We start from the raw sequence: 25,851 nt of genomic DNA, 5'->3' as shown, positions 1-25,851 counted from the left end.
CAATTTTTTTTTCCTGCGTCTATTTTGAGAAGCAGTTTCGCCCTAAGAAATATCGCTTTATTAACTTAATGTCTTCACGTATATTTGTTATTACTTTGACGCAAAAATGCAATGATCAAACGAAATTTCATGCTCGTAGATATCCCGCTAATGACAAACAACATAGTAAAGGCAGCACACCTTTGAAGGTCCTCGCAATTTTTGTTATGTACATTTGAAGTATGCGAATGAAATGGCTGGAAAGAAAGCAGTTTGGTGATAAAACAATGCGGTGCCGAACGTGTTACATACGTCAGATGCAAGTATGCGCCGCACTGTGTTTTCGAAAAGTATTACAGCGAACGGGTCTTTTTCTAAGCCCAAAAGCGAAGTTTCGATACCATCAATGGCGGTACAAAAATTTCTTTTCATTTTTCATGCCTGCTTTCCAGCTGTCAAGTTCCTAGGAATCAACTGCGACGTGTGTGGCGAATGTGGCATAGTTGGAACGCGTTGGAAGTGCGCGTTGTGCGTTGACTACGACCTGTGCACGGCTTGTTACGTGGGAGGCCAGCATAATCTCGACCACACGTTCCTGCGTTTGGATGTACCCGGTGGAATTGCGTAAGCATTCGCCATTGTTTATGCCCTGTTCGTAGCGATGCTCACAAAAAAAAGTGAGGCGTCTCTACAGTTCTTGCCGTGTTTCTGCTAAAGGACTCCAAAAATATTAATAAAAACGACGAAAAAGTTTGCAATAGTTGAGGTACGCTGAGGTATTCGTTATACTCAGGTAATATACTCAAGAAATATTTACACAATAATAAATAGGTACAGGTTGCGCGCGTGATGGAATGTCATGCGACGAAAGAACTTACCAACTTTTTAGATAAAGACAGTTGGAAAACATGCTCCCGGGAATCGGCGCCACTTCCGTTGCCGCTTTCATCTCAAAGAGACGCGAGCGCCATCTCTAGGGTTTGAGAAGTACCACGTTAGATTTCTTGGTTTTATCTTTGCCGCCGCTACGCCCATTGGCTGCGCCTGGTCACGTGGAGAGTTTGCTCCATAACTGGTCTGTGGCTGCTTTAAGTCGCGCTTGTCCACTTATTGCAAAGTTCGCGTGCGCTCTCCGCTTGCGGTACGAGAGACCAGCTAGGATGCTCGGAATTGAGCTTTTGGCTGTAGATCTCGGCTGAAAGCCCTTCTTCCAGCGGTTTCACGCGGGAAAATCAGAGAGACACGACGTGCCGCTTACCCCCTCGTAGTTTTGGTTTCTCCCGCGTGTAATATGCGGTTGTGCAAAGTAGACTAAAGTTCCCTCTATTGATTAGATCACTAAAAGTTGAGCGTGTAAATAAAACTTGGCAAAAGCCTAAAAGGACACTAAATGATTTTTATTTCTTTTTTCCTTGCGGCATACGCACTTTTAATTTTTTTTTATTCAGCGACTTCCCCTGTCTTAATGAGTCGTGATGAAAATGTGATCTTCCTGGTGGTTGAGCCATTTTCTATGAGTAAAGTGATCGATGCTGGGAGCACGGTAGCTTTACTGGAATGCGTATCTAATGCGCATCTGATAAGCTGTTTGCCAACGCGTCTTCAACGTGCCCGGCTAAGGTTATGGTTATAAATGCTACTAAGCCGTCTTGTTTCATTAATACAAAAAAGACGAAGGCGCAACTTAGGTTTGTGTTCAGTATCAATGCGCTTTCGGAAAGCACGTATTCAAAACAACCCTTCCAATGCACCTAACTAGTCTAAATATTCAAAATAGCCAAGCTTAGTCTAGCCACAGCGCCGAGGGTAATCGCCTTTTGGAAATTCTAACATTTGTTACGGCTATTACTAACGACGAGCTCCAAATCAGTGATTGCAAGCAGACGTCTAACTGTAATGGTTAAAAAGCTAATTATAAGAAATTAATTGGGCGGTTATCTAGTTAACATTATTTATCTGTTTTATGATGACCGTCATCGCAGGTATTATTGTGCCGCATAATCTGACTTCATATCTCATAAAGCCGAACTTTAAAAAACGTGATGGTCTTCCCTGAAACACAATGTATATCACATGTGTGCAGCTCATTGTGTTCTGCAGTCACCAGCGTGCATATTCGCTGTCTCCATGTTGTTGCCATTCCCTCTTCCATTTTCTTTTAATATGGAGTAGCAGACCAGATACCTATTGCTCATACTGGCGTCTCAACCAAGACTCAAACCCAGCTCTCTCACTCTTCTTCGTTCGCTTAGTTCCTTGACTTGTCGCCGTACGAACGTTGCGCCAGAATGTATTTTCCTCGGATAATTGCTAAGGTTAAGAAACTGTAAGTCCCAAAGAAAAAGTAACCTTTTCTTGTTCACTAGTGCGGACCCTTACAAAAATTTCTTCAGACAGTGTATATATAGACTTTCTATTGACCAACCCTAGGGAAAAATATATAGGCAATATAAATCCTATAGACAGTCTATGGACAATCTATAGATTTATGGTCATACAATTTTAGTAGACATTTGTCTATGGACAGTCTATAGACTATGAGTAAACAAAAAGAAACGTGTGTAGTAAGGCAATAAAGTCTGTAATAAGTCCATAGACAGCCTATAGACCATTTTTATAAGGGGAGAAGGGTAAAAAGATTCGGAGCTCGTGAGCAATTGGATTCTACCGATGGCGAGGTTGCCTTTACTTTTCAATAAATCATCTTTTATCTAAAGCAGTAAGTCAACAACTTTCCTACCTTATTCAAACCACAAAAAAAAAAAGTTACATTCCCCAATGCTTCCCTTGGCTTCAGTGACTGTTGGCGTCATTTATGCTTACTTCTTTTATAGGGTAAAAGTCTCCCCGAGAAAAAGATCTGGCCAGGTACCAGTTGAAGGTGTTGCGGACGGAGGTGAGGCAATACATTATAATAAAAGTGCTATACGTAGCTCACATTTCTCTAATGTTTCCCTGTGATGGGCAGGTCCAGCCGCTGTGTCTAAGGATTGTTAGAAAAAATGTATTATTTAGAACTAGCACTATTCTTTCCAAGCGAGTGTTAGAGCCATAACACATAAAAAAACGAGAATGCATCCCGGAGAGTTGTGATACGGTAATTATCAAACAGAGCAAGCTGGTTGACGTCTATGAGGTATTTGTCAGGTATTATGACAACGAGATTCTTATTCCCACTTGGAGAAAGAAGAAAAACGGGAGAAGGTTAATGCTGTAAGTTTATGGCAAACAAACATGTTTAAATAAAAAAATCCCGGCATTGATAACATGAATTTTTTACACTTGTTTATCCGTGACGACGGAAAAAATTACTCGAAGAAAAAGGCCGTACATATGTGCTGTTAAATAGCAAAGAAATCCCGGTGATTCGAATGGCTGGCGAACTGACCTTGTCTTAAGACTTATTACCGAGGAAGCATAATATACAATTTAAGTCAATGTGTCTTGCGTCGTAGAAAAAGACGTTTCTCATTTTATGAAATCATTGCGTTGTGCTACTCCGGAGAGTGTTTATAGACACACAGACTTCTTTTAACAAATGCATGCGTTATTAATGTGAAAAAATGTTTACAAATTGAACAGCACATTTATTGGCATTTGTTTAAAGTTGTGAAGCTTTAAAGTTATGGACGCTACATTAACAGAACCTGCGCCTGTTTCCCTGGCGCACCTTGTGGCAAGTATTGTTTCGCGATGGGTGTTTGGAACAGTCCAGAGAATGGCAAGCGAAGGGGTTTTCTAACCCCAGGAGTAACCCCACGAAAGGGTTATTCTCCCTAGGATGGTGCTTATAACACACGTGTTGCAAGTAAGAGAAGCCATTAGGCCCATAAACTATAGAATGCAGAGAACACATAGAAGTGTATAGTGCACTGTAGTTTCCAGGCCTCATGCTTGCCCTTGCTGAGCAGCATTCCAAACTTCAATTCAGCGAAGCGGAACTTCATACAGTATGTGTAAGATACAAAAGATTTGTGCATTAAGGATGCCTGAACTTACTTCTGTGTTTTATTGTGAATTTTCATACGACCTTGCTTAAGAGACTAGTAGTAGTACCATCTTGTTTTCTTTTTCCCCAACAGGCATCATTTTTCCCGGAGTCAACTGCGACGGTTGCAACAAGCATGACATTGTCGGGCCACGCTGGAAGTGCACTTCGTGCATTGATTATGACCTCTGCACAGCATGCTACATGACCAAAAAGCACAACTTCGACCATATCTTTTTGCGGTTCGACTCGCCTAGGAGCAAAGTGTGAGTGTCGGTATAGGCGCTGTTCAGACCTTGGCAGTAAATTTTACTAGCTTAAATACAAATAACTCTTTTTATAGTTAGGGCCTTTCTCCCTATAGAGAAAATTATTCTTGTATCCGAGGATCTGACAGTTTTCTGCATGCTTTTTCTCCATACTCTACTCTAGGTTCATCTTCACCCTTGGAAAGATGGTGCGGCATCTCAGTGCGTGTATTCAGTAATGTAAATGCGTACTTTAGGAAATATCCGTTCAAATAAGATCAAAATCGCTGATGAAAATATAAGGACGGCGCGAGAAGCATGCCATTTGTCCTCCGCGAGCAGAAAGCGTATTCAGACGCAAGAACGTCCTTTAAAAGCTCTCAGATCGCCTTGTTCGATTGAGAATATCTAAAAATGTAACTGATTAGAAAAATGACAATGTCAATTCTACCGGTATATAGGCTGCAGGAGTGGTGTGTTTTCTATTTTTTGAAGCGCTGGAGACACATTAGTTAAAATATATACACGGGTGTGTGACAACGCTATTGTTTAGGGCGTATTACTTGGGGCCTGCCAGTATAAGAAGTCGCTAACTGCGTCTTACTTGCGAGATCTTACTGCCGAACTGCCGACTTCCGCATCTCTATATCGTGCAGTTCTTAGCATTTTTGGCGTCTTTTACGTTTATAGAATCGTCGCCCAAAATGCTAGGGTTTCCTGGCATAACATCAAAACCAAATTTTATTCCTGTCCTTTTTTATTCTCACACGAATTCGTAACACTGCAGTGGTACAAATCAGTAGAGTTGCATGTATTAGAAAGAATTCCCATGATGCTGAGGAACTTCCTACGTCTGGCCATCCTTTCCAGGCTTCTCATTCACTGGCAGCCTTCACTGTTGTTGTGATGCATAGAAATGAAATCAAAGGAGCAGTCAAACAAAAGGAGTGCGAGTTCATCACGTCGCTTCTTTTTCCTTTTTTTCTATCCCTCGCGCTGAAAAATAGTTGTTTTTGGTGCAGAACCGGTAATTTGACAATCATTATCCTAAACTACTATAAGAGCACGTGAAAAACAATTTTTCAGAAAAGCATAGTTGTCTGTGAGTTTAGTTTCATGACAGCGGATTTTTGGTATTGTTACTAATAACGAATTTTTTTCACCAACCCAATAGCGAAGTAGTGGCGCATAAAAGAACGTGCTTCCGTGTTCTGTTATAAGCGTACTAGTATTAAGAATTTATTTATAAGAGGTTATCACCTATTTTTAAGGTAAACTGAAGTAGGGATTTGCGCTAGGAAAAAAGGCACGCCAAGTTCACAGCCTGCCTCAATAATTTCAATGTATTTAGAGGAATTTGAACGCCACTTTGACTGGTCGCTTGATATAACGCTGTGATGACTTTGTGATGATATAACGCTGTGATGACTATTTCAGGGTAAAAGTTTCTCCAAGGCAAGAATCATTGAGAGCTGAAGACACAAGAGTCTCAAAAAAAGGTAAGAAATTAACTGATATAACAGTTATTGATTGATTGATTGATTGATTGATTGATTGATTGATTGATTGATTGATTGATTGATTGATTGATTGATTGATTGATTGATCGATCGATCGATCGAATGACTGACTGACTGACTGACTGACTGACTGACTGAATGATTGATTTTCTTCACTGATAATGGCGACTTATTTTCTTCATTGATAATGGAGCAATTTGTTCTGACTCCGTTTCCGTGCGGAAGTCCTTCATAGACAAATTGAATTTTAAAAACTGTATTTTATGGGCTTTTAAACCAGTTTAGCTCGTGGCGTACTGGCCGTTGTATATGGCTCCACAGTAGCACTGTCGGCCAAAATAAATATCACCTTGGTCGACTGCCACAAAGCATCGCCCCTGGAGCGTAGGAGACTCATTCTGCGGGCTTCGCCCTGTGAACAACGGTGGCACTTGCATGCGCCGCTTGGTACATGGCCAGCCGGATCTGTGCGCAGTGTCGCGCTTAAGACTTCCAGGCTACTTGGCCAGCGGTTGCATCCGTGCATACTGTGCTGCACCTAGCAGGACAGTTACCGTTGTGTTATTTGGGCACAGTGAATTATCGACTTGCACACCTATAGTTGACTTTGGCCTTGTTCTTACCTCGTCTCTACGCACTGTTTTGGGACATGTTTATTATTCACCAACTGGCCCAGCTGCAGACTAGTAGCGATGAGTACACACACTGAAAAACAAAATTTTATAGGTCGCTTTGCTTTGAAAACGAAGCCATCCTCTCCTTACAGGTATAGCTGCATTATCCATAGCACCCCTAAAGCTCCGCGCCGTTAAAGCAAATTAACCAATACAAAGGAGAGACACTTGCATATAAGGTAATTTCTTTAAAACGCGTCGCGACATTCCGGTTGAAGAACAAGCCCTGAACGAATTCGAATATGTCCCGAGCTGTTCCGAGTTTTTGCCCCTTTTCTTCCCAATGAGGAGGTTGCAGGGATTGTGTGATGTGAAGAAAAGGGCTCGGAGTATATAAAAAAGACACTGTGCGATAAATATTAAGCAAGTGGCAAGTCCCCGCATAAGAAAGCTTCCTTCCCGAAGTTTCAACTGACTTCGTAGTGTTGAATGATGACGCTTTTCTGAGTGTGTGGATTCCTAGCTTTGCTTTGATTAGATAAGAGCACAAAAAAAGAACTTTACTGTAGCCAGCCTAGTAAACATAAAAACTGAGTCCATAAAAGTTATTCACATACGTAACCATTTTAACACATCATGAGAAGGATCGCACGAAGCACGTGCAAAAGATAGGAAATCTGTATACCCCTCGGAAAGAGCGTATCATTGGATTAAATAAGCTTAAGTACATTTCATAGAATGCAGTTAAATGGGGCATGTTTTATACTTCCCTTTATACATTACAGCTGTCTTATTCCACGGCATCTACTGCGACTCCTGCGATGAACGTGACATAGTCGGCCCTCTCTGGAAGTGTGACTCGTGCGGCAACTACGACCTGTGCACCACTTGTTACATGGCTGGCGTTCACGACCTTGACCACGGCTTCCTGCGATTCGATGCGCCTGCAAGTAGAGGGTGAGGGCTGGTTCTGCATGTGTGAAGATTTGAATCACCAAACTCAAACCTCTCTTACATCGCGTGCGAACATACGCTCCTTGTCCGAGACGAAGAAATTTAAACGGTGGCCGCGAACTTGTAATGACTGCTTACTCACAATTTCAGGAACAAAGTTTTCCCGCGGATAAGGTCAGTCCTCTCTGGCGAAGTGCTCGACGATTCGGAGACGGCGAGAAGAGAACAAAGAGGTAATTATGAAAACGGCGAATTTTGAGACGTATTCGTTGCACGCTTTTGCATGTTTTTCAAGCCACGCTTGCCAAGTTGTAGCAGTTGCTTGACACAAGGTAGCTTGGAGTTTCAAATAATGTTTTTTGTGTTCACCGGAGTGATACCATTCCTCTCCACGCATAAAAATGAACATAAGAAACTGGCATGTTTATTCAAGCTCAAAGTAGAGATATAGTAGCAGATAGTTTAAACGGTGCACACAGTCACACAAAAATCGAAATTTGATGTCCGGCACTAGGCAACACTGGCTAGGTAGCTAAGTTTGGGGATTCGACACCGTTGGTACCTCCCACTGGATGGTTTGCAGCACGCATTCTTATGAGCGACTATTGTTTTCTGCACTAATGTGTTCAGAGTTCAAACATGCGTGCGTTACAGAGCATGAAGGTATTCTGATTTTCCTTTATTTGCGCTGTTTTCACACGTATATAAACAAATCCGTGCGAGACCACGTCATCGCTCCTTTCTGTACATCACAGAGCGTCGTGGCTGAGTGCGCTGATGCTGGCGTAATCAGATGTCATAAAAGACAGTTTTGTTTGTGTAAGCACTTAGGACAAGTTATTAACATTGCAATTTATTAGTATTGAAAGACATTACTAAAGATACAGAAGCTGAAAACCAACCACGCCTCACAGAACTTCTTGCGCCTTCGTCCTGGGTACCGTTTAAGTGAAAACAGGCGTAAATTGCACTCCTATAGGGGTATCTGATACAGGAGAGCATTTTAACAACATCGGGTAAAGGCAGCAAGAGAGGGTTAAAAAAAAAGCCAGCCTTTTCTTAAGTAATAAATCGTCTGTCAGTTTCAGGCTAACAAAGTGCCTTTATCGCGTTTAAGAAACACTTGTGGTCTCATAGCTAAGTCAGTAGGCTTTTAAATTTACTCGGTGCACCAATCACCAGTTCATTTTCTATCCTGCAGCCGTCAAGTTCATGGGAATCAACTGCGATGGTTGTGACCAGCGGGGCATTGTTGGTACCCGCTGGAAGTGTGCCGTGTGCTTTGATTACGACCTCTGCTCCGCATGCTACAGGGGAGACAAGCATCACCTCAACCACGCCTTCTTGCGATTCGACGAAATCGGCTCTGCAGGGTGAGGGTGTTCATAAACTTGTTGGCCGAAACTGGTGGGCACGAGAGAGGGAGTGCGTATAATCACTGAACAGCCTAAATTACTACGCCCGGCATAAATCCCCCGTGTACGCACCACGAGAGGATAAGTGGAGAAACGAGAACTGCAAGCTGGGATAGTTGTTGGTGCTGGTTCAATCTGGCGTGTAACCACCGTACACGCAACGAGGACCAAAGAACATCTACTAGTCAGGCGCAGCGCTCAAGAGTCGCTCAAGCCATCGAGGCGCTCCTCAGGTATTTAAAGGGACACTGAGGAGAAATTGAAGTTGGCTTGTATCCATAGAATAGCAGCTCCTGATCACAAAAACGCCACTCTTCCTGAGAACAAAGCTCTTGTAATGTAGAAAATAGCAAGAACCAAAATACAGGTATCGCCGCCACAGGCCAATCTCGCGAGTACAAGCGTGATGACTTCCTAGGACAAGTGGCGCCACCTTGGAGGAATTTTCTTTAGTTCATGGACGTCTCGAATCTCTGAGGCTTGCAAAGGAAGGTTGCACACCGCACCGCTAGCCCTCAGAAATCACGGAGTCTGCGTTTACGTCACGATCACGTCACTCCGTTCTGTGACGTCATAAGAGTGGCCGTGGCGTCATAAGAGTTCCCTGAGTTTGAATCAGAGGGGCGGGAAAAACTTTTTCAGCTTCGAATCCAAATTTCTTTGAAATAAATGCATCTTTCGCGCCCGGACAAGCGGCAACAAAACCATGAAGTGCCGAACTATTCGATTTTGCTAACAAAAAAAAATTGATAGAGTTCTCCTCAGTGTCCCTTTAAGACATAGACTTGAGCGTTAGATGCAGTTTCACCGTGGTCATCTTTGGTTGTTGCAGAGTGAAGTGCAACATGGACACGCTACATGTTGTTGTTGTTGTCTCCTATACGATGGCACATAAGACGCTACATACTGTGATATGAGCTGACAATTCAATCCTCTTCTTTCTCGCTTTCTTTTATGGGGCAGTGCGTAACACTAACTTGCCAGCATTTCCAATTCGTTTCTCCGCCACTCTCCCATACACAGCGCTGCCTTTGAGGAGAGCACGTTAAGGAATGACACGAGGTCGAAACCATTCCAGAGACATCCACTGCGGCTACCCTTGCTGAATTCTTTCACTCCTCTCTTTGCTTCCTTCACAGTGCTGTTAAGGTGTCCACTGAAAAGCGAGGCGTCTTTCCTGCCCTCAAAACTCATTTTTATTTTGTACTACGACTTCTTTAGTCCACCTTGCTTGGGTCCTGGCTACCAGCAAAAATGAAACTGCAGAATATAGTTACAACTGTTCATCGCTTTCGCCCACTACACTACGAAAATCGGCTATCGTATCTGTGGTAGGAAACTGAACTGAACTGCAGTGTGAGATGAAATTGCGGGGCCCACCTCGTAATAAAGTCACTTGAAGTTACGGAGCCAAAATGAAAGATGAAGAAAGAAAATTATTTGATAATGATGATGATTAATTTTTATTGCGCAAAGGCATCTGCGGCCAAAGAGCGCCGCCGACAAGATATCCTCGTCTACTCAGAGCAATATGAAGGTCAAAAACCCATTTCCCAAGCATCTCACACCAAATAAGGCAATCACCAGGACAGGGGAAAGCTTTTACCCGTTGCATCATCGAAGGACACCCGGCGACACTGGGGATCGAACACCGCACCTCCCGAATGAGAGGCGGACGTTCAAACCACTAGGTTTGAAGTGTTTGAAGGTTTGAAGCAGTGTTTCATGCACCTTGTCCGGTGCTATAGCCACGTTTCTTTCATTAATTTGCCGGCGAGTCTTGGACGCGCTGTATAAAAGGGCAGTAATACTTGCCCCCTGCGACATAAATAACAGAAATAGGTTACGATAATGGTACAAAGGGGTTACAAAAGGCATCCTGAACGGCTCAGCGCTACGCGCTCTGGTATTCTGAGCATTGAGCACGAGAATCTTTTGGGAAATTAAATTTTTTATAAATCGAAATTAGGCAGAGTTTGGGCTGGTGACAAACTTGCATTGGTACTGCGTCTATCGTTCCAGGGTCTACGTATTTTCGAGAGAGGCTTCCAGAAGCGTGCGTACTGAGGCTTCTTCTGGCGAAGGTGAAGAGACCTGGGAACACCGCCAGAATGAGGAACGTGGTAAGGCGTTCTTGTGTAGACCGTGGTGTTTCTTCAGTGCTTCCTTCGCTCATTGAGGCGCCGCATTTCGCTCCGGTACAAAAACGCGTATATCTCTTTGACGATTTGCTGTTTCTGAATAGAGAAAGATAACAAACAAATCAAGTGCATTATATGTAGTAAAGAGGCCGACTATTTCACGGTGTATGCGCTCATTTTTTGCCAGAAGTCACAAAAAACTATTGAGTAATAGCAGCCGTACGAACACCAATGAAAATTGAGCTGTGCTTCAATCAGGGAGGCTGCTTTTCCAAATTTCAACTTGACGTGCGGCTGTTATTTTGCTTTGTCTCAAAGTGTTAGCATTGCAGCTCAAGCTAAAGCTCGAGCCAGCAAATGGCGCAATATGGCCATGGCTGCAACTGCACCAATAACAACTCTCAACTGCTGCTACTACGACGAGCGAACAAATCGGGGGCTGTAGGCTGGCAAAATCTCGAACGTATGACGGATATTCACTGGCTTGGTCCTATCACTATGACAATCCTGATAAACCAACGCAAAACAGCCAGTGTTTATGCTAATCAAGAACTGTTTTAACGATGTAGACAGTTTGAGGATAAAGTCCTAACCTGCGGACGCCGGCTGTATTTTTGTGCTCCATTGCCAAGAAGTTGTGGGACTGAGTACAAAACTACCGCAGGGCAGTCATCAAGGGAGGACATGGCGTTGCATTGACCTGAGGCTCACGAGTGTTCTTGACCTGGGGATATTTGTTAACTGGAATCATTCGCGGGGTTCATTTTGTCCATAAAATGAATTCCCGTAATGTCATGTTTATTTGTCGAAAAGCCGCCTCTGCTATCCAAGGCGGAAATCTGTTGCCCGTGAGAAAAAAGAGAAAAAGAGAGGAGAAGATCTCACCAAGAGCGGCCAAACCACAAAGGCGCGCCAGGAGCCTTGCACTTCCCTAGCTTGCCAATCTGAACCCTTCCAGGCGCTTTTCACTCAGTTGTGTACAATGCCCTGGTAGCGCGTCGTTCGCCATTTTGATGCAGATTCTGCCACCACTAATATTATATTTTTATTGTCTTCAGAATTTTTTTGTTCTGAGAGAACTTCCATGTTAGGTCTTATTTATCTTTGTTGCACTTTGTACAAAAATTTGTACACAGCTGTAAAAAATTTCCTGGCTTTGTTTCATACTGCGGAACTAACAAATTGTATTTGGTTATACCTGGACAGACCATTTAGTGAACGATATGTGACCTTCAGTCAAAACCACGAGTAGCGCGCATACAACAATATAAAGCGTCCAAGACGATACCGAATGCTCCAGCTATAGGGATTATTCGCCGCTTTTCTGCTACATGCGACCCTGCACAGATTATTCATGACGACTGCTATCGACATACAAGAGGAAGTATAGGAAGTGAAACCTTAGATTTATGTTTTGCTGGCTATTTAAAAGAACATTCACGACAATATCTTCATACTTTATCCTATGTAAAAATCAATTCTGCGGCTCTTTCTTCATGCGCTGACGTTTGTGGAACAGCAAAGGACGCAATTATCGCGGAGAAAATTGACCTTAAAAAAATTTCCCGCCCCTCAATGGAAACTGTGACGTCTATGCGGAGAAGGACTCCGAGATTCGTGAAAAAAAATTTTTGTCAACGCAAGCAATTTACTTGCGAAACCTGCCGATGATGGCGTTATCTCTATTTTGTTCTGTGGGAACGGTTTTCGGTGAGTGTTCTCGAGGTGATTAGAACGCCGTAATCTATCGATACTGCACAACGTATCGATTGTTCCCATGATAGTTTACAAGACAATTTACTACTAACATTTATTGATTGTATTGATTTCTCGTTGCACGAAAACCGACAGAAGGTCCTGATGGAGACAACGAGGCACCTCGGGGAGAGCTTCTGGCGAAACTGCGAGAGCTGGAGGAGGCCGTGCAATGCGTCATTTGCATGGACAGATTGCACAACGTAGCCTTCACGTGTGGTCACCGCGCATGCGCGGATTGCGCCGAGAACCTAGATGTTTGCCACATATGCCGCAAGAAAATAGCGATGAAAATTACCCTTTACTAGATAGAGTGTATAATAGCTGGCATATTTTTTTTTATTGATTGACCGATTCTGTTAACCCTCGATTGTGGGTCGTTACATGGAATTGCAACGAAACACATCACTACACAATTGGATTTGACGCTTCATGCCGCGGAGTTAGACGCCCGCGACTAAAATGTCAATCGAACATAAGAATTTCTGCTGATCTCTTAGATAAAAGAATTCACCAGGAAAGCACTCCAGATATCAGTAACGTCAGGGAAAAAAAAGAACACTGAAAAACATCAACATGTGTCTCTTGGGGATTGATTGCTCTGTATGATTTATTCTCGCACTTGTTGTTGTTCTTGCCCACATAATATGGCACATGCCCACATAGGGGGATTGGCCAAGAATTGGGGACACAGAGAGTTTTTGAGGTAATTAATTCCTGGACGAAATTAAAATGAATGGTAAGGACGAAAGAAGTAAACAAAAAGGAACAGCGAAATGAAACGGGAAATGCAGAACGAACGAAGGAGACCGAGACTCATGTTTATAGCCGAGTAGTTCTTGCGCTTTTTTTCCGGGAACTGTACATCTCTTCTTCTTTATCTTCAATTGCCCTCGTAGGACCTGAAATAAAAAGTTTTACCCTGGCTTTTTTCCTTCGTGTTTCTAAGCAACAGTCATAACCTAAGCCACAGTCACTTTTTTTTTGCCATTAACGTTTTTCCTCATTGGCTTTCTATGGTAGCCTTAGCTACTCGATGCCAGCGAGTAAAAAACTCTGAACGAAATATTTTGCTACATATCGAAAGACTGAATCATCACCTTCAACATTTCTATACCAGTATCTAGCAGTTTTACAATTTTCAAATTTTTTTCCAAGAATGTTGGACATGGATTATGCCAGGGTAAATTATGCGTAATTGTGACTCCTAAATACGTTTATGTAATATCCACTCCTCTGAATTAAGCTCGCCGGGTACAGATGTAAAATTTCGTAGAATTTTGATTGCCGGGAAAAAAGAGAGGGAAGAAACATATTTTTTCTTCGAAATATAAGAAACATCGGGAATATACTTAAAACAAGAATATGCACATAACTTTTAAGCTTCAACGGCGGGGGTTGGCCAGCAAACAAAATTTTAACGAATTATTCCTCATCTACATTTCATGTTGCTTGCTCCTTTTCCATCCCAGAAACTGCCGTTGGCTACCATGTGGTGTAGTTGGGGAGTAAGTCCACAGTGAAAGCCATGGGGAGGCAATGAGCTCGCGTGCGGACCAATACAGCAGTGGGTGAGAAGGGCCCACTAGACATTAGGCCTACTGCTCAGTGTGTACAAGATGACATTTCAAGTATTTCTTCTCGTGTACTGTCGCTGCCTGGGCCAATCCAATTAAGTTTGGAGATCTGAGAGTACGCGGTTGAAAGCTCAAAGCACCAAAGAAGGAAGCTTACGAACAAGTCGATCATTATACTTCTACAGGACCGTCTGTTCAGCGAATTGCATCGTACTGCCAGAAGTATGAACAGACGCTGCCACAAACGATGTACACCAGTGGGGCAGCTCCAATTTTAGAACCGACGCTATAGATGGAAGCCTTCAAGCTTCGAAAGCTCGCTTTCGTGCTGTCAACAAGGCACTGTCTAGGCGGGCTACTCTCGATGGTTTAATACGACAGGATGATAAGGCAAGCATAGCTTCTCTTACTTTCCACCTGCTGTAGGGCCAGCGTGCAAGTTGAGAGCCTGATCAACTTCCCTGTGGCTATGTCGGGGCTAAACTGTGGGAACAGATGATCCCAGACAAGCAGAATAGTATATGTATGTAGAGACTTGCGAGGTCGTTGCAAGGCTTGTCAGTGTGAAGGAGTTTCTGATATAGTTGCCGACAATGCGAGCAGTATGAAAGTTGCAACTCGATATCATAAGACAGCTTATCTATGTGAAAAACAATGGTTTGCTGCGCCCACGCACAAAGCTTGTTTCTGTGTGTGCGTAACTTGGCTAATGACCCTGCATAAAGTTAGGAAATTTAAATCCGTGATCGGGTGCAAAAGAACTCCCACGTAACATACGTACACTATGAAGTGCAAGAAAGTGTTTTGTGAGAGACTGCTCTTTTGTAGATATAGCTACATTACGGTAGCATTTAGAGCCTTCAGCGTGGCGGCGCCGCCACGCTGTCACGTGGTTGGTCACGTGGTGCGGAGCAGCTTCGGCGGCGCGGCGCTGTGGCTGATCACGTTGTTAGTCACGTGGTTGGTCACGTGACCAAGTTCCACTCGGCCAGCTGTAGCTATCGCGTCACTCCAGGTTTAACCAGAGCTAAACCACCGCCAATTTTTTTTCTGTCTTTTTTTTCTGTCATCACCATGCTTGGCAGTCTGCAGCTGTGAATTTTTTCTGGAAGGAAAAATAGAAGAATACAAAATAGATTGCCGTATTGTTTCTAAGTCATAAAGGGTTACAAGTTTTTATTTTCGCGCATAATTTTTTATGGACAGATAAGGTGTACCTATAGAGAAAAGCAGCAAATGTAAAAATTCAGATGTAAAATGGGCTATGTACAGCTTCCTATATATGCAACACTTTTTCAAATTTCATTATGGTAGTAGCTTGACTATACTTCTGTGTATAGGTATATGACTTCTGCTTTCTCTCTTAAATTGATTGTACTTTCTTTCTTTGGGTCTCCATTATAATTTATACTCTGTATATACACAGTTTTCATGGATTCATTTGATATGTCGCGCAGGCTGCCATATGATTCTTTTTATTTATTTAATTAGGAGATCCCAATATAGTCACTGACTTCGGGACCTCCTTCTCTATTATAATCTTTACACGCCAGTTTCGTACGAACAAAAATATTGATTGTGATTATTTCAGTCCAGCTTCCAGCATCGCCAGCGCAGGCAGCGCATATACCACCAAGCATCGCCTGTCGGGCAATCCTCGACTCGCCGAACTCCGGAGCGTAGTTTCCTATCTCGCCGTCGGCGGCGCTGCGGACCGCGTGCCTCAAAGCCTGCGACACAGTGCATCGGTAGAATAGTGTTACACCGCGGTTAGGCAACGTGCATAAAGCTGACATTCGTCATTCACTTCCCTGTTTAGCGCGTTCCGGCAGTGAACGACCAGGATAAAAAGATTAAGCGTATCTTCGTTCTGGGAGCCGCAGCGGCGGCAACGCGATACGATAACTGTACATCGTGTGATTTTGTTCTTATCATTTGGGGAGGCAGCTCCAGTCTCTCCCATCATGTAGTGGTCGTGCGATGCAGCTGAAACGAGGATTGCGAAGCCGCCTAGAAGGAGAAGCAGCGACGTAAAACGGAGCTTGTTAAAAAAGGTGAGGGCTGCCTCATTAAGAAAATGTACAGACATTCCATCCTTACTTTTTTTGAGTGTATACTGGTGTTAACATCGTATTTAAATGACCGACTCATGGGGTAGCGTCCGCATATTGTGACGAATCTTTCCGATTCGAGAATTTCCTCAGTGAGTGTGACTACAACAGAAATTTCTACTTTCAAACTTCACTAATAATTTGAGCCTAGGCCGGCTGCTAATGTATCGCGCCCGTGTGATGTGTTGCTCATTCCTCGTTCATGTTTTTGGTGCTTTAAAGTTTGATAGACAGGCGGTCGTACACATAGCAGCCACGGGGACGTTTTCGCTGATTTATTTATTTATCTACCTCTTTACTTATCGTTTTTGTTATTTGTTTAACCTGTTAGAATGTTGTAAGCCCTATCTGGATGATACAGGTGTGTGTATCATAAGAGAATGAGTGGCTGCTGAAAAAATACATTTCGCCGCACAGAAACAGCAGAATTCTAAGCAATTCAAATGGTTGTGTTAGGAAGTTAAGCTATAGTGCAGAGACAGGTACATGTTTGCTATGAAGAAAGTTCCAGAGCTGTCAAAAGAAAAATAAGTTCGAGGGGGAGCCAGAGGTTAATGAGAATGGAAGTTTTTTTTTTATTGAAATGAGCATTCATATATACTCCTGTAAAGGGCCTAAGGACACAATGCCCGACAAGGGCCTTTTCCTCCAGGGTAACCATGAAGCATTCAGAAAGACAAAAAGTTAATGATCAAAATGAAAGCTACAGTGCACAGTTGTCTCAGAGTTTGTTGACGTGAAATTGGGCTCAAGATTACACAAGGTGAGAAAAAATGCCTAGATAACAATAAATAATACTTGGCAAGAGCTTTCAAAAAGGTCCTCGTTATGATGACGTATAGAATGAGCAGCCGACAGAAAAGCGGGCAAAAGATGCAGGCTTCCGGAAGGAACGCGATCTCGACCACCAGCAAAGAATGTCATTCGGCGTGACGTCGAGCACTGTGAACTTTTTTTTTTTTTTTGCAACGCGCCGAGATGCGTGGGTTGCTGCGCTGCTGCCGTCTGCTGGAGCTTGCCATAGCTCTTTTCGCCACAGCTCGCACGAGGCATTGTCATTCCTGATACGTACTAACCGCCAACTGTGGTCGCGTTCACAATTACATGTTATCCTCCGTGCGTCAACTTTCCTAGCGCCTTCCGCTAGCGCCGAGCGCACACTTGACAGTTAAACAAAGCAGCCGGCCCAACGGGGTAGTACATTACAATTGCGGAAGGCGGAAGCTACACAATGACAGAAAAACGTTGTCAGCGAGGCGACGAGATAGCCGACACAAACATCGCTCGCACACACGAACTCAGGGCGCTTCCAGCATACTAGCCTAATGAGGCATTGCAAAGAATATAGTTTCCATTTTAAGAATTCTCTCAGCGTCGTAATATCAGATTTACATACCGTGCAAATGCGGAGCATGTGGTTATATTATCATCCTGAGAAGTTTCCAGAGCGCGTAACTTTTTGAGTAATGTTTGTAGACACCCACCGCAGCGGCTTCGGCATTCGGCTGCTAATCCCAGCGTTGCGGCTTCAACCCCGCCGCGGCGGGCGTATTTCGATACAGGTGAATTACAAAAACGCCCGTTTGCTGTGCGTTGTTGGTGCACATCAAACAGCCGATCTCCAAGAGCGCCCCAATCCGACGTCACAAACATCCGTTTCGCTCGGCCATACGTTGTGATACTGTGTCGCCATGGCGCCAGTGTGCCAATCCGTGCACACAGCCTACTTCCGGTGGACCGTGCGATCTCTGTGACCGCAGAACTTCTATATATTAAAAACTCTCTCTGGAGATGACCACTCTAGAGGCTTAGCGGTCACATAGCCCCGCCTCAGCATGTTCTATATTTTCATTGCTTATCAGAAGAGAACAATTTCCAGTGAGTCTAATATAGTCCGATATGCCCGTTATCATTTGTTCTGGCACAGCGGTAATACAGTGGTCTGACGCACGTGCATTTTTTGACAGCATGTCGTAATAATTACCGTAAAATAAATCCTGAGAAGCAACACATCGGTGGATCGGTGATATCTCAAGTTCTGCGTAGAGCAGTTCCTATGTCATAATAGGAGTGCATGTCTTCAATGTGCAGTCAGTCTCTCCTTTTTTATTATACGTATGAATTCATGCTTTCCATAGTCCTTCGAAGTAAGTTTCTCTAAACGCATTATCTTTCTATGCTTCGTATTAGCTCGTCCGTGGGCACTGAATAAATGAAGAAAAAGGTTTCGTTGTGAATTTCTTCTAATTGGTGAGTGAGAAGCGCTAGATACCATTTTCAGATTATTCTCGTGTTACGATTGGTAGGGTTAGGTAAGTATAACTTGCTAGCTTTGCATTCAGAGGTGCTGACCTCATTTCCTACTAATAAAGCCCACCTGATTTATACAAAGGTTTTATTGACATGAACATACAAACTTAATCTCCTCTTGATTGTAGACTCTCAAGTATTTAAGCGAATCCGACTGCTATCAAGACTACGTAAACCTTTAAGGCTTTCTGTCTTGTAGTTACAGATCATGGCGTAGTTATGTCTACTTTTTCCACTTCTAATTTTTGACGACGGCGGGAAACCTCAATTAAATGGGCGTTCAATCTTCGCGTGCAATGGGGCTGACAAAAATATGAATGAGATTTCGTCTGCCAACACTCTTCTACTTATAGCAGGCACAGCGTCTCCCTACCTGCTATCGCCGTTTGAGGTTTGAGGAGGCGCTGCCCTCAGCAGCTTCTCTTTCACAATGACAGTCCGCTCAGTGTTCTTAGCTGCTTTTGGAGCTGTGCGTCTCGCATCGTCCCGCTGCTTATTTTTTCCGTGCTATAGACACTTCTCTCAGCGCCATTAGCTCCCTTCTCTGCTCGACGTGCTTGCCCTTCTCCAGCCTCAAGTATGCCCTATAGGTCAATTAGGCCGCCTTCTTATCTTAGAGTGGTGCCACATGAAAGTGCTACATTAAATAATTACCTAACTTTTATATCTCTTGACTCGTCCGGCTCTATTACACCGCCCCGGTGGTAACGCTACAGAACCCGAACCTTTGGAACCCCAGAAGTAATAGATGAAGAATGAAAAGGACGATTAAGATCCGTACTGTGTGAGGTTACCTATAAGAACGCGCGCCGTGAAACGCTCCGACGATAGGCGAGCGGTCTTACGCATCGAAGAGCGAAGCTGATGTTTTCGCACTGGTATAGGTTCGATTCCCCATCGGAACTATAGTATGGGAAGTTTTACGTCTGCTGGATGCAATTCAACCGCAGAGTTAGCAATTTTTTGTAAAGATTTCGGGCTTCAAGTTTGACCTCAGGTTCGCCCCGGTTATCTGATGATTTCCGCTTGATTTTGCGGAAAAAGGAGCGAAAACCATTTCATAGTTAAAGACGGAGGGGAACAGGAGATGGAGTAGCTACCTGTGTGATGTCGTTTTGCGTAGTCATAACTGTTAACGCGTAAAAAAAAAATCAGGAAAACAACAGAACATATCACTCTACTGCTAAGACCAGAAAACTTTCTATTCAATGTTCAGAGGGAAAACGGGAGAGGGTTAGCAAATCAAACCTGTGCTGTACAATGCGGAAAGGAACTTCCTGCGCGGCTTTTGATGACCTACGCACAGGCTTGATTTGCCAGCCTTCTCTAGTTTGCCCCCTTTTTTAGGCACGCGTACACACTGCCTATATAAGCAAGCCTCAGTGCTATCAATAAAACTAGTTTATAGTTTGCGCTCTTTCCGTCTTCCTGTGTTCTTCCTGTGTCTGTCTCGTATGTGTGTGCAACTCGTATTTAAAAACAATCATGTTCAATTGTTTTCGGGAACACGGCCACTTTTTCGCTAAAAGAAACATCGGCAGTGTTCCTGGGAAATAATCTATCAATATTTCCTTTCAGTGTCCCTTTAAGGCTACACCAAAGATTGGACAACGGAAAAGGGGCATATGTCAGGAAATCACTGAGGATTGAGCATGCAAGAGGAAATGATAACCTTTTAAAACGACCAGTCATGGCCAGAGTGTCTACGGGAAGGAGTAAGTTTTTAATAAATTGCTAATCGATGCGTACTCTGGTGTTTGAGGTTGAGGGTGATAGCAATACGAAGGAAGTCAAGACATAGGGTAATGTTCTCTCTTATTTTTAATTTGTGGTGCTGAATAATGAAAATAATAGTGTGATAGTCATACTGTTATTTCCCAATTAAAGTATTGTTTCCCTTTATTGAACACCAGAAAGTAAGAAGAGAGAAAACATGCCGCTATGCTCCTTGGTTGCGGTGACTGCTGGCTTCCTTCTTATGCATGTCATAACGAGCGCGTCATTTTTCCTTACCTTCTCTGAAAATGGCAGAGTAATTCATGTTTTAGAAAACTGTTTTACAAAGAATCATTACACTCCGGGAACTCTGCTGTCATGCCGAGACGCATCAGGGCTTTGGTAAAGCCGACAGCGCCACGGAACTTTGATGATAGTGGTCAAAGTGACAGCTGCTTGCTTCACAACTTTTCCTTCTATGGTTCTTGAAAATCAGAGTTCCTCGACTGTGCAGCTCAAGGCATAACTTGCGGCCCTTTCTGCAAAGTCCTTTTTCTGTCTTCGTCCAGTTGAACTTCCTCGAGTGTCGAAGGCGTTCCGTCAGTACAACACTGTTTATTTCGTGGAATACAGTCAAGACATTAGTATAGGTCTACGACTGTCTTATGCATGTTTCTCGTTCGTACACGTTCTTTATGACGCAGTTTAAACTGAGCGCAGCAACGAATTGCCAGAGGCGCCTTACTGTCACAGATTCACCGCGAGTTCTTTTTTCTGTGTTGAGCCAAAACCAGATCCAACCACCTCTGCAGTCTCCTTGCGCACTTGACCTGCCAGCTTTAATCTGTGCCTGTCGTTGCCATGTTTTTTCCTTGGTTCGCGTTCTTCTTCACGCTTTTAGAACTTAGTATATACTGGGACCTCGCTGGGTGCATAGGGTATCGTAAGTGCTAGTTATAACCCTCTTAACACCGACACAGCAATCAAGTTCTCCAACGTCCAATGCGACGAATGTGGTCAGCATCCAATCATCGGATCGCGCTGGAAGTGCGACGTTTGCCATGACTACGACCTCTGCACCGCGTGCTACCTGAGTGGCAAGCACACGCCTAGGCATTCATTCGTGCACTTCGATGCACCTCAGCGTGAAGGGTGAGTATTGAGAATTTATCCGGAAGCAGTGCAGACTTCCATCATGTACAGCCATTGACAAAAGTTTGCGGGATGCGGATTCGCGGATAAAAATTCATTTCTGTTTTCTCAACTGAGTCAGTCAGTTCATATTTATGCTATAAATGGAGCAAGGGACGTCCCTTCAGGGTTCGCTACATTTCCTTGATCTGCTTTGCCCGACTGCAGAGAAAATTTTATTTTCCTCTGACCCTCATCCCGCAAACTTTTGTCCGTGACTGTACATTGAACGGGTAAATTCGTCTAGCAGCACTATGCTGCTTCTCGTGGCATGCATAAAACAACGCATTGTATTTTAAACATCCTTGCCTACCTTCACATTATTGGGTGCGTGCTAATTTTTATTTTAATTACCACCAGTATCGATGCGCTTCACCGATAGCACGCACCGGCAGCACGAACTGTATAGACTATAGTTGGCGCACATCCGGTACTCTATTTTTTACATGTTCTTGTACCAGTGCGGATATCGAGCATAAAAGCACATGGCCGCGCCGGTACCACAGCATGTGGAGACTATGGTGTACGTGGTCTATAATGACTGCAGTGTACACACGGGGCTGCTGTTTTTCATTGTAGTCCCCACCAGTGGCTATTCGCTTCCACCACCGATAGCAACACCTGTGTCGCAAAGCAATAAGACAGGCAGTTCTGCCACACCCATCTGCAGCCCTGACTTCATGTCACAGAAACTGTGCATCTCAAGATGAGGAAAGTGCACTATTCGTCTCGGCGGAAGTGGTCACCAAAGAAGTGCGCCGCTGGCCTCATAAGCCGCCCTCAATCTTTTCGACGGTACACAAAGGCTGCAGGACTGGCGGCACAGGTGCATCGTTGGTGGCGGCAACTATTGAACAGTGATATAATCCCCGTGAAAAGGACATTTCAGGCTTTCATTTGAACCTGATATATTTAAGTTTCGTTGCTCAATAAACACTGCACAGCTCGAGAACTAGGCCACAAAGAATACCTCTCGTGATACGGTACATGGAATGTGTGGTCTAACATCCTAGAACTGTACTGGGACTATAAGAGACATAACCCGCCGCGGTGGCTCAGTGGTTAGGCGCTCGGCTACTGATCCGGAGTTCCCGGGTTCGAACCCGACCGCGGCGGCTGCGCTTTTAAGCAGGCAAAACGCTAAGACGCCCGTGTGCTGTGCGATGTCAGTGCACGTTAAAGAGCCCCAGGTGGCCGAAATTATTCCGAAGCCCTCTACCATGGCACCTCTTTCTCCCTTTCTTCTTTCACTCCCTCCTTTATCCCTTCCCTTACGGCGCTGTTCAGGTGCCCAACGATATATGAGACAGATACTGCGCCACTTCCTTTCCCCCAAAACAAATTATTATTAATATTATTATTATTATTATTATTATTATTATTATTATTATTATTATTATTATTATTATTATTATTATTATTATTATTATTATTATTATTATTATTATTAGAGATATCGTAGGGGCGGACTCCGCATTAATTTCGACCACCTGTAAGTGTCTTCAACGAGCACTTAACATCGCCCCAGCAAGCAGGCTTTTTGACATTACCCCTCCATTGAAATGCGGACGGCGCGGCCGTGATTTTATCTCGCGACCCTGCACTCAGGACTGAAATGAATAGCGACAGATCCAATGCGCAGGTTAATGTCCCTCTTATTTACAGATTTCTGTTGAGTGAGAACGTCCCAGAAGCAGATGTGGGCGAATATAACGAAGAACGTGTCGCTCTTTGGGTCAGTGCATGTATAAAGCCGTTATCACGTTAATTTTCTATGCTTTGCATATGCGAGGAGCGGGCTGCGTAAGATCATTCTAGGGACTCTCTAAAGCGAGAAATTTAAATTCGTGAATACTCCGGCTAAAAGCTTTATTGTTTTCACAACTGTACCCTGCCTGCTCTTATAGATCAAGAATTACTACTCTCCGAATCACGAACACTGACATACCGCTCAATGGTGTGACAGCCAGCTCCCGGCATACGAGATCGAGGCATGAAGCCCCGCTTAACAGCAGCGTGTCTTACCGACCAGCTACCCACCGGCAGCGTACACCGGGGCAGCCCACCGGCATTCAGCAGTTTCTTCACCTGGCAGCACTGCACAAACACGAGACGAAAGCTGCTCGGCCTCCGCTACAGCGGGCTAGTGGTTGGAGCATCCAGAATAATATATGAACTCTAATATGTCTATTTCTTCGCGATCAGTAGCAGAGAGAGAGAGATAGAGGACTCAGTGAAAGGGAGACGATTAAGGTGACCTCTGCTGGTTGAATATGGAGGGGATGACCTCCAGTGATTATTCCTGAGGACATCCTCATCATCATCATCACCATCCTTGAAATGCCATGGCCCAGCGAGAATGCCCGACGCGGTGCCCTCCGCTTAGACCGTTGGTGAAAATGCACTTCCGGTCCCATCGGTAAAAGGCACTTCCCCCCTGCGAGTCCGGTACACACAACGATTAATGTACCTTTGGACACTTACCGGTAACGAAACACGGGGCTCCCACATACGATCCTAGCACCCCCCTCCCCCCAACCCAACGCTTTCCGAATGCTGAACGAATGCGCTACTAGACTACCGCTGCGATGCTATAGTAGAACGTCTACTCAAATAAATCAACTCCAATATGTCTCCATTTCTTCCCAATCAAAAGCTAGCTACCTCAGGCACATTCGCGTTACAAACTCCTCATCATCCTGGTAATTTTTTTTTTTCAGAATAAAGGTCGCTTCAAAGCATGGATCCCGGACTGAACCAAACGGCGATGCCATCTCAAGAGCCAATGGTGAGGATGACATCACAACAGGTAGTCAAGGCTTCCGAAAGTATACAGCCGTGAGCACGCCTGTATAGAGCGCTCGAGTGGTCCTCTTGGGGGCCAAATAAAGCTGAATTTTCAATAAGTTTTTGTTTCACAGAGAACACTTGAGTTCGAGAGAAGGAGCGGAGGCACTTGATCGGCACGGACACAAACACTTTGCCCCAAAAAGAGCAAGTGCGCCAGTTTTCCTCTGCAATTGATCCTCAACACACCATTTGAGCGCTCTGAGAAGCCTGCTTGTGTTTGTACCCACGCCAAGGCAAAAACGAGCCGCGCTGTTCGAACCACACGAGGTTCTTGAACAATGATTAAACAGCTGTTATGTCGAGGTCCAGCACTAGTCACGAAGAGGTAGCAGTGTCTGTGGTCGTACGGCGTGAGTCAATGTTGTGCAGAGGTAATAAGAAGAGGCTACTTGCCACGCCACTGAGCGCTGGTAAAATGACTATCTCAGAGGAAAGAGGCTGCACTGTAATAGAGTGCTTGCGGCCCTACATTCGAACATAGTTACAACCTGATCTTCAAGAAGAATGAGAAATGACAAAGGAGAGGTATGGACGTTAAAAAATCTTTTGCGTCAGGTACCGATCACACTTTCACCGCTTAAGATGAAAATAAAGACGCAGTGCGTGCAAGCTGGATGTGCATGTAAGAATAGATACAGCAACTGAGTGAGTTTAATTTACGGGCTACAATTTTTGGACGCAATGTATGCATGCCCATTAGTGAATGTCTAAAATTTGCTTTAGGAATATTAGCGCGAAAAACAAGTGAATTTGGTTTGCACTAATTTAAAAATCACATAGCCTGAGAAAATTTTGCACCATGGAGCAGGGTTGTGATTGCTACTGCGCAGAAGTGTTTCATGAGACTGTTGTACAGAAGAGACATGCATTGGACAAAGAAGATCTGGTCTGCATTACAACATATTATGTTTGAGCTTGTTTGCTACTACTGGTGGGATTAGCCTCGAAAATGTTCTACCGGAAATTGCTGCACCGCGGCGACACTTACATATTTCTTTTTATTTGATACTGTAAGTCCCATCAGGGACTGTAACTGGAAGGGCTCTGAATGATACTGTTGTAGTGCATATGTTAGTAAGAAAACAATTTGAACAATAACATATGGCAAAATCGGTTAGAGAATTCAAGTTGATTTTTTTTATTTGATACTTTAAGGTAATATTAATTATATAGTTATAATTATAATTATTGTTAATTAAAATCGGAAATTTTTCGCCATAGATTTGTGACCTGGCAGATATACGACGGCCTGCACACATTCCCCACAATAGCTGCCAATTTCCATTGTCACAATTTGGAGTCGAGGTCACAGTCTCGAAGAAATTTTAGAAGGCCGCCTTTCTGCATGAGGTGCCCGCCAGGGTAAACAATGTCTTTAAATGAAGATTGTGGCGCTCCTGCCTTATTTGACGGAAGCGACTGTAGCGCAGCTTTCCGCGTATAAATCTTGGCACCACACGAGGTAATGTTCTACATCACCGC

The 25,851-nt window shown here is 43.9% G+C and overlaps 2 protein-coding genes across 2 annotated transcripts in view; both read left to right on the top strand.

The window, feature by feature from the left end:
- Window positions 1–8,701, top strand: part of LOC144119635 (uncharacterized) — a 30,130-nt gene extending 21,429 nt beyond the window's left edge. Inside the window, exons 11-17 of the mRNA XM_077652204.1 lie at window positions 432–603; window positions 2,814–2,875; window positions 4,062–4,233; window positions 5,653–5,714; window positions 7,135–7,306; window positions 7,454–7,536; window positions 8,505–8,701. Of these exons, the coding sequence (XP_077508330.1) occupies window positions 432–603; window positions 2,814–2,875; window positions 4,062–4,233; window positions 5,653–5,714; window positions 7,135–7,306; window positions 7,454–7,536; window positions 8,505–8,680 (899 nt within the window). The 3' untranslated portion in view covers window positions 8,681–8,701. The remainder of the gene's footprint in view (window positions 1–431; window positions 604–2,813; window positions 2,876–4,061; window positions 4,234–5,652; window positions 5,715–7,134; window positions 7,307–7,453; window positions 7,537–8,504) is intronic.
- Window positions 8,702–15,973: 7,272 nt separating this feature from the next.
- The window catches only part of LOC144121046 (uncharacterized), a 36,151-nt gene continuing 26,273 nt past the window's right edge, over window positions 15,974–25,851 (top strand). Inside the window, exons 1-4 of the mRNA XM_077653958.1 lie at window positions 15,974–16,245; window positions 20,191–20,327; window positions 21,309–21,480; window positions 24,240–24,307. Coding sequence (XP_077510084.1) covers window positions 20,303–20,327; window positions 21,309–21,480; window positions 24,240–24,307 — 265 coding nt within the window. The 5' untranslated portion in view covers window positions 15,974–16,245; window positions 20,191–20,302. The remainder of the gene's footprint in view (window positions 16,246–20,190; window positions 20,328–21,308; window positions 21,481–24,239; window positions 24,308–25,851) is intronic.

Source organism: Amblyomma americanum, chromosome 2 (assembly GCF_052857255.1).
Source record: "Amblyomma americanum isolate KBUSLIRL-KWMA chromosome 2, ASM5285725v1, whole genome shotgun sequence".
Taxonomy (NCBI): Eukaryota; Metazoa; Arthropoda; class Arachnida; order Ixodida; family Ixodidae; genus Amblyomma; species Amblyomma americanum.
Note: the sequence above shows the minus strand (reverse complement) of the source record. Positions and strands in the feature narration are given on the sequence as shown.